This window comes from Enhydra lutris, unplaced genomic scaffold (assembly GCF_002288905.1).
Source record: "Enhydra lutris kenyoni isolate GAN:26980312 unplaced genomic scaffold, ASM228890v2 scaffoldscaffold93, whole genome shotgun sequence".
NCBI lineage: Eukaryota > Metazoa > Chordata > Mammalia > Carnivora > Mustelidae > Enhydra > Enhydra lutris.
The window spans coordinates 701,426-716,074 of NW_019154177.1; the positions used below are offsets into that span (position 1 = coordinate 701,426).

Here is a 14,649-nt window from a genome sequence, read left to right on the forward strand (position 1 = left end):
CATCAGAAAGGATGAATACCCAACTTTTGTAGCAACATGGACGGGACTGGAAGAGATTATGCTGAGTGAAACAAGTCAAGCAGAGAGAGTCAACTATCATATGGTTTCACTTGTGGAGCATAACAAATAACATGGAGGACAAGGGGAGATGGAGAGGTGATGGGCGTTGAGGGAAATTGGAAGGGGAGATGAACCATGAAAGAGTCTGGACTCTGAAAACCAATCTGAGGGATTTGAATGGGCAGGGGGTGGGAGGTTGGGGAGCCAGGTGGAAGGTATTAGGGAGGGCACGGATTGCATGGAGCACTGTATGTGGTGCATAAACAATGAATTCTGTTACACTGAAAAGAAATAAATAATAATTTTAAAAAAGAGAGAGAGAGAAGCTTTCCTAAAATAGTTGTTTGTATAACCCTCTGACAATAGTCTAAGAATTGTTAATCACCTCTGTGTGCATCAGTCCCCATGGGCTACACCACGTTAACCTTCTAGCCTTTAGAGTCCTACATAAACATTACTTGGAGCGTGCATAGACCAGCAGAGGGCTCTCCTGGTTTAATTGGGCAGAGATCCACCTACAAATGTGCCCAACAGGAGTGCATATGAAAAGACTACAAATATCACAACAAAAATACATTTAACCAAATTCACCAACATTTCTACCAGTCTCACGTCTAATTTTCCTTCAACATCCAATTTAAATAGAAACTTCACGGAATCTTGGTTCAGTTGTTGCATTTCAATGCAAATGTGATCATGGTGTTAGTACAAGAAAGTGGGGGCTAATCAGTATTTCATGGACTCAGTAACTTGCCGAACAAGAATCCTGACTATGGGTGAAATGAAGGCTCGTCATCATGGGAACATGGGTATCTTTGGACTACATAAGAACACAACAGCTGTGAATTCTTCCCTCCTGAAACGTAAATATGTTCTAATTTTCTTTATCATTTTCTCTCCACGTCATTCTGCACATTCAAATTATATTTAAATATGTTTGCTTCTTTCATCTTACATTTCAAGGAAAAATTAATTTGTAAATTCATGCTACACTATTAGAAAATGGAGTCCATACTCTGAAAAATGAAAAACCTGTTTCAGTGAAAATACTGCACACCTCTTTTTTAACATGTTTCTTCAGCTTGTGCTCTCTCATTTTTTGTCACATTCACCTTCAGATTAAAATTATAATAATAGTGAAAAGTTGGCCCAAGGCTAAAACCAATATGGAAAATGTTCACAAGCACAGAATGAAAATTCCTATATTTGGTTTCATAACATTAAATTACATGAAGTATAACTCCAGGCTTGACACTTCTGAAAAGGATACCTGGGTTCTTATAGGACCCAAGGCATAAACTGACCTGGTAATGTTTTCCACCTGGTAAACTAACATAAATTTTAGAAACTACATGTATCATGGATGTTTGCTGCCTTCTTTAGTGGGATAGCACACCTAAAGTACTTCTCAACTCATAACAAAAGGCTTTTTTTTTTAAGTTAAAAATTCCTTAACTTTTATTCCTGGTTACCACTACCACAATTTACATGGCAATTTACCTGGTGCAATGAAAAGGAAAAAAGACAAAGCTACAATAGATAAAAGACCTCAGGAATGTACATCTAGACAGTACATTGCATTAATCAATAGCTGCACTTTTTGCAAACTGTGGCTGTGACAGTCCTGAACAAGAAGGGTTTCCTGTTTAAGCTGCAGTAACTTTTCTGACTACGGATCATTGTTCCTTCTGTGGCAAAATTTACATTTCCTCTAATGTATTTGGGACAACTGTCTCAAAGTAACCTGCAGATTTCCTGACAACTCCTTGCTCTCTCTTCTACTAAGAACTGTAGCCCTTTTCTTCTGAAAATTTTTTTAGAACCTTCTGCTTCCATATCCCTCACTTCCACCACCAGATCCAACCACCACCATAGGGACTGCCCGAGCTTCTTCTACTAAAACTGCCCCCCTTCATGGGTCCATAATTTGATTGTTGTTGCCCACTATAGTTTCCAAAATCATTATAGTTCCCACCACCACCAGAGTTACCACCTCCAAAATTTCCTCCTTCATTGTAACCATCATATCCTCCACCACCACCTCCGTATCCACCACCTTGGTTTCCATATCCTGGTCCACCACCACCATAGCCTCCTCTACTACTATCAACAGGACCATCACCATAATTGCCACCATCACCTCCTCCATAACTACGTCTACTGCCACCACCACCACCATAGCCTCCTCTTTCACCAAAGTTTCCACCACAGCCAAAGTTACCACCACCTCTGAAATTTCCTCCATGACCCATGAAGTTGCCAGATCCACCTCCAAGACCTCTTTGTGATCCAGCAGACTGCATTTCTTGTTTATTTTTTTAGGATTATTTATTTATTTATTTAACAGAGAGAGAGAGAGAGAGAGAGAGAGAGAGATCACAAGTTGACAGAGGTAGGCAGGGAGAGAGAGGGAAGCAGGCTCCCTGCTGAGCAGAAAGTCCAATGTGGGGCTCAATCCCAGGACCCTGAGATCATGACCTGAGCTGAAGGCAGAGGCTTAACCCACTGAGCCACCCAAGCGTCCCTGAATTTCTTGTTTAGAAAGGGTCTTTTTCACTTCACAATTATGCCCATTAATAGTGTGGTATTTCTGAACAACAATTTTATCAACTGTATCATGATCATCAAAACTTACAAAAGCAAATCCTCTTTTTTCCACTCTGCCTGTCTTCCATTAACTATTATGGTTTCAATCTTGCCATATTTTTCAAAGTAGTTTCTCAAACTGCATCCTTCTGTATCTTCTCTAATACCACCAACAAAAATTTTCTTCAGTTAGATGGGCACTAGGCTTTACAGAATCCTCTCTAGAAACAGCTCTCCTTGGTTCTACTACACGCCTTGTGTGGTCAGGCACACATTGCTGCATCCACCTCTTCAACACAAGAATAAGTGACAAAACCAAACCCCCTGAACCGTTTTGTTTGGGGGTCTCTCATCACCACACAATCTGTAAGTGTACCCCATTTTTCAAAATGTTCTCTTAAACTATCATCTGTAGTTTCAAAGCTCAAACCACCAATAAACAGTTTTCTCAACTGCTCTGATTCCTTTGGATCAAGGCCCTCCGTTTTGGAACCGGACTCACCTCTTCCAACTCGAGTTCAATATGGGACCAAGAGCCAAAGGCATTTAATAAACCATGGTGAGTCAAAGGGATAGCAAACAGAAAAACATGGTAATTAAACATCACACAGTGTTAGGAAGAGCTGACAACCATCAAACACTTAGTCTAGAAACATAAATCAAAGCACATATTTGATAATAGGCTCTAATATCAAAGGACATAAAAAAGTGAATTGGGGGAAATTGGAGGGGGAGATGAACCATGAGAGGCTGTGGACTCTGAGAAACAAACTGAGGGTTTTGGAGGGGAGGGGGATGGTGGGGTTAGATGAGCCTGGTGGTGGGTATTAAGGATAGCACATATTGCATGGAGCACTGGGTGGGGGGTGCATAAACAACGAGTCTTGGAACACTGAAAAAATAAAAATTTTTTAAAAGGCATATAAGCAAAAGACATATAAACAATTTTTAATGAGCTGAACCAAACAATATTGCCTAGAGAAGCACATATGGGTAATCAAGCTATTAAATACTCGGAGGGGATTATCATAAACACCAGGATAGTGGATACTTTAGGGACAGGGATGGGTAATGATTGGTTGAGGCACAAAGAGAAGCTCTTGGGTACTTACCAAGGTTCTATTTCTTGAGCTGCATGTTAGTTACAATAATATTCACCTTAACTCCTTGAGGCTTTTGTATTTTTCTGTATCTATCTTTCATTGTGCAACAAAACTTTTTTATAAAGAAATAATGATGAATTGACTTATTCCGTGTTATGTCCAGAATAAAGAAAAAGATCCAGTGCTCTCTTAAAGAGGAATCTCTGACTTAACATAAAGAGTAAGTAAAAAGCAAAGATTAAAGGACAGCTATGAAGTTCTGAAAATAGAAGACAGGTGAACATTCTGTGGAAGACCTCCTTTGTCGGACAGAGGGCTGGATCATGTTTTCTGAGTCTATTTCAACTCCAAAATTCTAATGCCTTTTAATTCCCAAAACTATCTCAATCTTACTTGGTCAAAGAATGCCCAGTGCATTTTGTAATCAGGGCATGTTAAGAGCTAAGTCCTCTGTCATTTCTTGCCTCTGGTTTATCAGTTCAGTAATACATCGAGCTTGTGGGTGCTTTTGTGTACATGAGTGGCCATACATTCGAAAAGTTATGTAAGTGTAAAATTTTAACCATTCCAAGTTCAGTTCTAGACCATCATAGTGAAATCACCAGCGTGAAAAATGAAGAGAATAAGGAGTGAATAGAATAATAATTTGTGGGTAGTTGAATACAATTTTTTTAAGATTTTATTTATTTATTTGACAGAGATCACAAGTAGGCAGAGAGGCAGGCAGAGACAGAGGAAGGGAAGCAGGTTCCCCACTCAGCAGAGAGCTCAATCACAGGGACTTGGGACTCGATCCCAGGAACCCAGGATCATGACCTGAGCCGAAGGCAGAGGCTTTAATCCACTGAGCCACCCAGGAGCCCCAATTTTTTATTTTTTATTTATATTCAATTAGCCAAGGTATAGTACATCATTAGTTTTTTTATACAATCTTCAATGATCCATTACTTGCACATAATACCCAGTGCTCATCACATCACAACCCCTCTTAAGGGCCATCTCCCAGTTACACCATGCCCCCACACCCTCCTCTCTTTCCTCAACCCTCAGTTTGTTTCCCTGAGTCAAGAGTTTCATATGCCTTGTTTCCCTCTCTGATTTCTTCCCCCTAGGTGTTCCATCCCTTCCCCTATTGTCCTCTGCACTAATCCTTATGTTCCACATATGAAGGTGAATACAATTTTTACTTTTGAGAATTAAATATAAACAAAACAGAGTTTCTAGTGTTTTTACAAATACTAAACCTCACCACCACCTTTTGAGGAACATTATTATCTTCACTGAACATATAAAGAAGCTGGTGTGAAAAATTACATAACTGCCCAAGGACACATTACCGCCAAGTAGTGAAGCTCTGAGTCCAGAAGCTGTGCACTTAACCACTATGCTCAACATAGCTGGCATCCACCACATAAAAACTTCACAGTCATTTATTAAATAAAATTCCCATTTTGAGAAAAAATATATCCCTAACCCATACTACTTGGGTAGTACGGTGATAACATACTACTTGGTAATAACAGCTCCTTCTTCGTGATTGTAACATTTTCATGTTTTAATTCAACTGTTTGTAACAATGATATACAGTAAGTAATTTACCTTATTTCACTGAAACTGCAACAAATAAATTTATTTTTCCTTGGCCACAAACACACATGAATATAAAACACCCTAAATCTGTAGTTGATGGTCAGAAATTATAGGCATAAAGAATTATAAACCAAAATAATAGAAAATATTTATAAACTAATTCAGTCATTAAAACTTCCATATATTTAATGATATGATAATTCAAAAATAGAGAAATACATATATATCTGTCACCTTTCTGTATTCATTTAGAATTGAAATGGAGTTTTACCTATAGAGTTCCAAAGCAACCAGAGGATTGACTCAGATAGTTGGTATATTATATGTGGAAAAACAACTCACTGACCGTTATACGAGCTGTTTTTTATCGAGTTACCTACCTTGCTACTTTTGCTGAATGGCCAGGTGAGCAGGAGCTGACACAGGTGATTGCTGCATGTATGTGGTAACCGGAGGATTCTGGAATTACTTCAGATTTTAACTCTGAAACAAATCAGTAAGGCTATTTAAATACTTTATTGGCAGTTGTGAATAATATTCAAAAAAACACAGGGCCTCTGTATATGGCAATGGAAGTTAATAAGAAAGATGCGTTTTCCTAGCACCAAAATGCATGCACAAAATGGGGCAATAGTAGGGAACACCAAAATTGATATAGGAACAGCAGTGTCTAAAATGTTCAATAGGAAGGACAACAAGAGGAGGGGGTTGGTGGTGGTGGTGATAATGGATGGAATTAATGCATTTGGAAATGAATATAGAAACTGATCCTGCTACCAAATGGTGGATCTTACTCCAAGAAAATGGATCATTTAACTTTTTATCCCAAATGCCACTCCTTTGAAAAGGGAAATTTTTGTCATGATCAAGTGATGCTTATGTCACACATTCAAGAAGGAAAAACATATTGAACACATTTCTAATTTTTCTCAAAATATATCTGAATCTTAAATCATATTATTAATTTCATGGATTCATTACTTAACCAAAACACACAGAACTATAAGTTTCATGGCATAATTACACCCTTTCAATGATTTACAATTCAGTGTGACCAGGTTTACCATATTGTTTTTAAAACCACTCTGGTTATGAGTAAACACAGAGAGGCTTTGGGCAATGAGCACAGGGAGTGTTAACAGAGGTGGTCCAAATGGGAGAGAGCACACAAACAACTGAATTGGGGATACTTATGGTAAGCTATATGGCAGGCTATTTCTGCCTAGGGCTGATGCTATTTTGATTACCACGATCTTGTCTCCTAGACTTTCCTAAGGAGCCATGGACACAAACAATGGAAGTTCCACAACAGATTTCATCCTGCTGGGCTTTTCTGATCGACCCCAATTAGAACCCATCATCTCTGGGGTGGTCTTCATCTTCTATATTGTGACTCTGGTAGGAAACACAACCATCATTCTTGTATCTTATCTAGACACCCAACTCCATACGCCCATGTATTTCTTCTTATCCAATTTGTCTTTTTTGGATCTCTGCTATACAACTAGCATTATCCCCCAGATGCTGGTAAATCTATGGGGTCCGACAAGGTCTATTACATATGGAGGGTGTGTGCTCCAATTCTTCTTTGCCCTTGACCTGGGAGCCACTGAATGTCTTCTCTTGGCTGTGATGGCCTATGACCGCTATGCTGCTGTCTGTCAACCTCTTCACTACACTGTCATAATGCACCCTCAGCTTTGCCAGAGTATGGTGTTCACCGCGTGGTTAGGTGGCCTTGGCAGTGCGTTAATTCTTTGCTCCCTGACTTTGAAATTACCAAGATGTGGGCACCGGGAAGTGGATACCTTCTATTGTGAGATGCCGGCCCTGCTCAAGATGGCCTGCGTCTACTCCAAAGTAATGGAGGTCATTGTCTTTGCTCTCGGGGTGGTATTTCTTCTAGTACCGCTATCACTAATTCTCATCTCATATGCAGTAATCACTCAAGCAGTCGTGAGGATCAAGTCAGCAGCAAGGTGGAGTAAGGTCCTTAACACATGTGGTTCCCACCTCACAGTAGTAACTCTGTTTTACGGAACAATCATTTACATGTACATGAGGCCACAGAATAGCAGCTCCCAAGATGAGGGGAAGTTCCTTTCTCTCTTTTACACAATCATCACACCCACCCTTAACCCTGTGATCTACACTTTAAGAAACAAAGATGTAAAGAGTGCAGTAAAGAGAATACTGTGTGTCAAAAAACGGTCGGCCAAATCATGAATTAGGTGGAAGAGAACTAACAAAGTTGAGGGAAATTGGAAGGGGAGGTGAACCATTAGAGACTATGGACTCTGAAAAACAATCTGAGGGTTTTGAAGGGCCGGGGGGTGGTCGGAGGATGGGGGAACCAGGTGGTGGGTATTGGAGAGGGCATGGATTGCATGGAGCACTGGGTGTGGTGCAAAAACAATGAATACTGTTACGCTGAAAATAAAAAAAAAAAAAAATATATATATATATATATATTGACCTTTACCAACAGAATATTAATCAACTCATTTATGCAAAGAGTATTTATTGGATGTTTACCATGTACTAAGAATAATAATAAGTACTGACTTTTTAAAATATTTTTAAAGTTTTAAAAAAATCATTATTGAATATTAGGTACTGACTTTCTAAATAAGTAGGAACTAGACAGAAATTATGAGAGAAGGGAGTTGAGGGAAATTGGAGGGGGAGATGAACCATGAGAGACTATGGACTCTGAAAAACAGTCTGAGGGTTATGAAGGAGCAGGGGGTGGGAGGTTGGGAGAGCCTGGTGGTGGGTATTATGGAGGGCACGTATAGCATGGAGCACTGAGTGTGGTGCATAAACAGTGAATTCTGTTAAAAATGGGGGGGGAAGAAATTATGAGAGAGATACAGACGCATAAAGAAATTTCAATTCATACATTTAAAACGCTTCAGGACTAATCACAGGCCACAGAATAGTAAACATATAGTTATGATTAGCTGACCATAGAGTTGAGGGTCCACATCTGGACTCTCTACTCTGTTCCACTGGTCTATGAGTCTGTTTTTATGCCAGTACCATGCTGTCTTGGTAATCACAGCTTTGTAGTAAAGCTTGAAATCAGGTAACGTGATGCCCCCAGTTTTATTTTTGTTTTTCAACATTTCCTTAACGATTCGGGGTCTCTTCTGGTTCCATACAAATTTTTGGATTATTTGCTCCAGCTCTTTGAAGAATACTGGTGGAATTTTGATTGGAATGGCATTAAAAGTATAAATTGCTCTAGGCAGTATAGACATTTTAACAATGTTTATTCTTCCGATCCAAGAGCATGGAATGGTCTTCCATCTTTTTGTGTCTTCTTCAATTTCTTTCATGAGTGTTCTGTAGTTCCTCGAGTACAGATCCTTTACTTCTTTGGTTAGGTTTATTCCCAGGTATCTAATGGTTCTTGGTGCTATAGCCTCTTTGGAGAACAGTGTGGAGATTCCTCAAGAAATTAAAAATAGAGCTTCCCTATGACCCTGCAATTGCACTACTGGGTATTTACCCCAAAGATACAGATGTAGTGAAAAGAAGGGCCATCTGTACCCCAATGTTTATAGCAGCAATGGCCACGGTCGCCAAACTGTGGAAAGAACTAAGATGCCCTTCAACGGACAAATGGATAAGGAAGATGTGGTCCATATACACTGTGGAGTATTATGCCTCCGTCAGAAAGGATGAATACCTAACTTTTGTGTCAACATGGACGGGACTGGAAGAGATTATACTGAGTGAAATAATTCTAGCAGAGAGAGTCAATTATCATATGGTTTCACTTATTTGTGGAGCATAACAAATAGCATGGAGGACAAGGGGAGTTAGAGAGGAGAAGGGAGTTGAGGGAAATTGGAAGGGGAGGTGAACCATGAGAGACTATGGACTCTGAAAAACAATCTGAGGGGTTTGAAGCAGCGGGGGGGTGGGAGGTTGGGGGAACCAGGTGGTGGGTATTAGAGAGGGCACGGACTGCATGGAGCCCTGGGTGTGGTACAAAAACAATGAATACTGTTATGCTGAAAATAAATTTTTTAAAAATGAGTTAAATAAATAAATAAAAACATATAGTTATGAGATGTGATTAAGTATAGTAATAGAAAAATGTAGAAAGTATTAAGAAGATATTTCACATTATTTTAATATAGATTAACAGGATACTTATTACTTTCTTTGTAGAATTATCATTTTTATTAAAAATAACACTTTCTTTCATCAACCTGATACTCCCAACATTGCCTTTGTGGTGGAGACCAACTACCCACTGATACCCATTCCACCTTTTTTTTTTAATTTATTTTCAGCGTTACAGTATTCATTGTTTTTGCACCACACCCAGTGCTCCATGCAATCCGTGCCCTCTCCAATACCCACCACCTGGTTCCCCCAACCTCCCACCCCCTGCCCCTTCAAAACCCTCAGATTGTTTTTCAGAGTCCATAGTCTCTCATGGTTCACCTCCCCTTCCAATTTCCCTCAACTCCCTTCTCCTCTCTAACTCCCCTTGTCCTCCATGCTATTTGTTATGCTCCACAAATAAGCTTAACCCATTCCACCTTCTCCTTATAGTTTTAATTGGGCACCTGGTCAACATACTGCATATCACATTACTGAGCCTGGCCTCCACCAACAAAAATCCAGGGAAGCAAAGTGTGCAACTCCTGAGTTATCTTCTCAAATATGAAGCCATTTGCCCTCCCCCTCCCCCCCCCCACCCTATTCCTCTTGGCTGCAATGAGAGTGTGGAGGTAACTAGCTTTGGTGGAAAAAACAACATGGAATAGAACAATAAAATGGAATCAGAACCACCCATCACCTCTCAATGCCACCAGATGATTACAGAAGAAATCCTTCTACATTATTGAATATTAAATAAAGCCACTCTATTTTGGTGGTCTTTCAGTTAGAGTAGCCTAACTTTACCCTCCATGGCTTGATGAAGATGTTGGGCTTTTTGCTGTAAGGTAGCGTGGTCCTTCAATCAGCAGCAACCACATCACTTGGCTCTTTATCAGAATGGACACTCTTGGGCTTACCTCAGACCTACTGAACCAACCATCTGAGAAAGGACCCAGAAACTGATTTGTTTTAACTAACAGTTCAGGTGATCAGACAAAAGTTTAGAACAACTGTTACAGAAAATAGGGAGATGTTGAGTTTCTAAACAGAAAATTTAAATGGTCTTGTGGACTTTAATTAATTTCTTTCCTATAGATTTGTGAAAGAAGGTGGGTAATGGTTTCTCAAGGCTCTTAGAAGAAATGAAGGAAATGAGGAGTTTTCTCTAAATGAATTCAATATAAACGGGTATTCTTTATTTAATACTATCTTCTAGCCCTTTAATTTCATAATATTCTTCCTTTTTTTTAGAAAGCAGTCTTTTTAAAATCTTTATTTAAATCTAATTTAGTTAAAATATACTGTATCATCAATTTCAGGGGTAGAATTTAGGGATTCATCAGTCAAATATAATACCTACTGTTCATTATATTAAGTGCCCTCCTACTGCCCATTAATCAATTACCCACTCCTCCCACCCACCTCCCCTCCAGCAACCCTCAGTTTGTTTCCTAGAGTAAGAGTCCCTAATGGTTTGCCTCCTTCTCACTTTTCATATTATCATTATTATACTATTTGTCCATTCCTTACCCTATGTTCATCTGTCTTGTTCCTTAATTCCACATATGAATGAAATCGTATGATAATTGTCCTTACTATCTTGTTTCATTTAGCGTAACACCCACTAGGACCATACACATCATCGAACACGACAATATTTCATTACTTTTGATGGTTAATTAATATTACATTGTATATATACACCATCCATTCCTTATCCATTTATCTCTTGATGGATATCTGGGCTCATTCCATAGTTTGGCTACTGTGGAAATTGCTGATATAAACATTGGGGTGCAGGTGTCCCTTCACATCAATGTGTCTGTATCCTTTGGATAAATACACAGTAGTGCAATTGCTGGGTTTTAAGTTAGCTCTATTTTTAACTTTTTGACGATCTCCATACTGTTTTCCAGAGTGGCTGCACCAGCTTGCATTCCCACCAACAGTGTAAAAGGGTTCCCCTTTCTCCACATCCTTGCCAACATATGCTGTTTCATGAGTTGTTAATTTTAGCCATTCTAACTGGTGTGAGGTGTCATCTCATTATGATTTTTATTTGTATGTCCCTGATGCCGAGTGATATGGAGCAGTTTTTCATGTGTCTGTTGGCCATTTGTATTCATCTTGGAGAAATACCTGTTCATGTCTTCTACCCCTTTCTTGACTGGATTATATGTTTTTTCAGTACTGATTTTGATAATTTTATACATTTTGGATACTAGCCCTTTATCTGATAAGACATTTGCAAATATCTTCTCCCATTCTATAGGTTGTCTTTTTTTATTGTGTTATATTAGTCACCATAAAATACATTATTAGTTTTTCTTTTTTTATTTTTTTTTTATTTTTTAAATTTCTTTTCAGTGTACCAGAATTCATTGTTTATGCACCACACCCAGTGCTCTATGCAATACGTGCCCTCCACAATTCCCACCACCAGGCTCACCCAACTATAGGTTGTCTTTTGGTTTTATGGCTGTTTTCTTTGCTGTGCAAAAGCTTTTTATTCTGATGAAGCCAAATAATTCATTTTTTGCTTTTGTTTTCCTTGCCTTTGGAGACATGTCTAGCAAGAAGTTGCAGTGGCTGAGGTCAAAGGTTTCTGCCTGTGTTCTCCTCTAAGATTTTGATAGATTCTTGTCTCACATTGTGGTCTTTCATCCATTATGAATTTATTTTTATGTATGTTGTAAGAAAGTGGTCCAGTTTCATTCTTCTGCGTGTGGCTGTCCAATGTTCCCAGCACCATTTATTGATGAGACTCTCTTTTTGCCATTGGATAGTCTTTGCTGCCTTGCTAAATTTAGTTGACCATAGCACTGAGGGTTCATTTCTGGGTTCTCTATTCTGTCCATTGATCTATGTGTCTGTTTTGGTGTCAGTACCATGCTGTCTTGATGAATACAGCTTTGCAATATAGCCTGGTGTCGGGTATTCTGACGCCACCAGCTTTGGTTTTCTTTCTTTCTTTTTTTAAAGACTTTATGTTATTTACTTATTTGAGAGAGAGAAAAAAAGAGAGAGACAACAAAGCACAAGAGAGTATGAGCCTGGGGATCAGTGGAGGGAGAGAGAGAAGCAGACTCCCTACCAAGCAGGGAGCCCAATGTGGGGCTCGATGTCAGGGCTCCGGGATCATGACCTAAGCCAAAGGCAGATGCCCAGCTGAGCCACCCAGGCACCCCTGCTTTTCTTTTTCAACATTCTTTGGCTATTCAGGTCTTCTCTGGTTCCATATAAATTTTAGGATTTTTTTTCCAGTTCTGTGAAAAAAGTTGGTGGTTTTTTGATAGGGATTTCATTGAATGTGTAGATTTCTCTGGGTAGCATAAACATTTTAACAATATTCATTCTTTCAATTCATGAGCATGGAATGTTTTCCCATATTTTTGTGTCTTCTTTGATTTCTCTCATAAGAGATCTACAGTTTCCAGAGTACAGATCATTTATCTCTTTGGATAGATTTATTCCTAGGTATCTTATGTATCTTATGGATTTGGTGCAATTGTAAATGGAATTGATTCCTTCATTTCTCTTTCTTTGTTCTCATTGTTAGAGTATAGAAATGCAAGCTGCTTTTGTACATTCATTTTATATCCTGACACATTGTTGAATTTCTATATGTGTTCTAGCAATTTTGGGGTGGAGTCTTTTGAGTTTTCTACAGAGTATCACTTCATCTGTGAAGAGTAAAAGTTTAATTTCTTCTTTGCCTACTTGGATGCCTTTTTATTTCTTTTTGTTTTTTGATTGCTGAAGCTAGGACTTCCAGTTCTATGTTGAACAATATTGGTGAAAGCAGACATCCCTGTCACATTCTTAACTTTAGGGAAAATGCTCAGATTTTCCCCACTGAGGATGATATTTGTTGTGGGTTTTTAACATATGGCTTTCATGAAATTAAGGTTCCTTCTATCCCTACACTGTGGAGACTTTTTATCAAGAAAGGACCAGGTGGTGGGTATTAGAGAGGGCATGGATTGCATGGAGCACTGGGTGTGGTGAAAAAACAATGAATACTGTTACGCTGAAAAGAAATAAAAAATTTAAAAAAAAAAAAAAGAAAGAAAGGATCCTGTATTCTGTCAAATGCTTTTTCTACATCTATGGGGAGGATCATATGGTTCTTGTCCTTTCTTTTACTAATATTGTGTATAACTTTGACTGATTTGCAAATGTTGAACCAAACTTGCCTCCCAGGAATAAATCCCACCTGGTCAGGTGACTAATTCTTTTAAGGTAGCGTTGGATCCTACTAGCTACTATTTTAGTAAGAATTTTTGCATCCTTGTTCATCAGGGATATTGGACTATAATTCTCTTTTTTGATGGGGTCTTTGTGTGATTTCAGGATCAAGGTAATGCTGGCCTCATAAAATGAGTTTGGAAGTTTTCCTCCCACTCCTTTTTCTGGAACATCTTCATAAGAATAAGTATTATTTCTTCCTTAAATATTTGGGAGTATTCCAATGGGATAGCATTGACCCTGGACTCTTGTTTATTGGGAGATTTTTTTATTATTGTTTCAATTTTTTGCTGGTTAGGGGTCTGTTCAGGTTTTCTATTTCTTCCTGTTTCAGTTTTGGTGGTTTATATGTTTCTAAAAATGCATCCACTTCTTTCAGACTGCCCAATTTCTTGGCATAGAATTAATTGGTCATAACATATAATATTCTGTTATAATTGCTTGTAATTCTCTGGTGTTGGTTGTGATCTCTCCCTCATTCATGTGATTTTACTTATTTGGGTCATTTCTCTTTTCTTTTTCATAAGTCTGGCCAGGGGTATATCAATCTTATTAATTCTTTCAAATAATCAGCTCCCAGTTTGTGGGATTTTTTCTACTGTTCTTTTGATTTCTCTTTTTTTTTATTTTTTATTTCTTTTCAACGTAACAGTATTCATTGTTTTTGCACCACACCCAGTGCTCCATGCAATCCATGCCCTCTCTAGTACCCACCACCTGGTTCCCCCAACCTCCCACCTCCCCACCCCTTCAAAACCCTTAGGTTGTTTTTCAGAGTCCATAGTCTCTCATGGTTCACCTCCCCTTCCAATTTCCCTCAACTCCCTCTAATCTTTATTATTTCTCTTCTCCTTCTGGATGTAGGCTTTATTGGCTGTTCTTTCTCCAGCTCCTTTAGATGTAAGATTAGGTTCTGTATTTGAAATTTTTCTTGTTTCTT

The 14,649-nt window shown here is 38.7% G+C and overlaps 1 protein-coding gene and 1 pseudogene across 1 annotated transcript; one reads left to right on the forward strand and one right to left on the reverse strand.

Moving 5' to 3' along the window:
* Window positions 1-1,876: 1,876 nt before the first annotated feature.
* On the reverse strand, window positions 1,877-5,144 carry LOC111138591 (annotated as a pseudogene).
* Window positions 5,145-6,620: 1,476 nt separating this feature from the next.
* LOC111138592 (olfactory receptor 2W1-like) lies at window positions 6,621-7,565 on the forward strand. Its single transcript, XM_022490608.1, has one exon. It carries the CDS (start codon window positions 6,621-6,623, stop codon window positions 7,563-7,565), a length of 945 nt encoding a protein of 314 aa, XP_022346316.1.
* The last annotated feature ends 7,084 nt before the right edge of the window (window positions 7,566-14,649 follow it).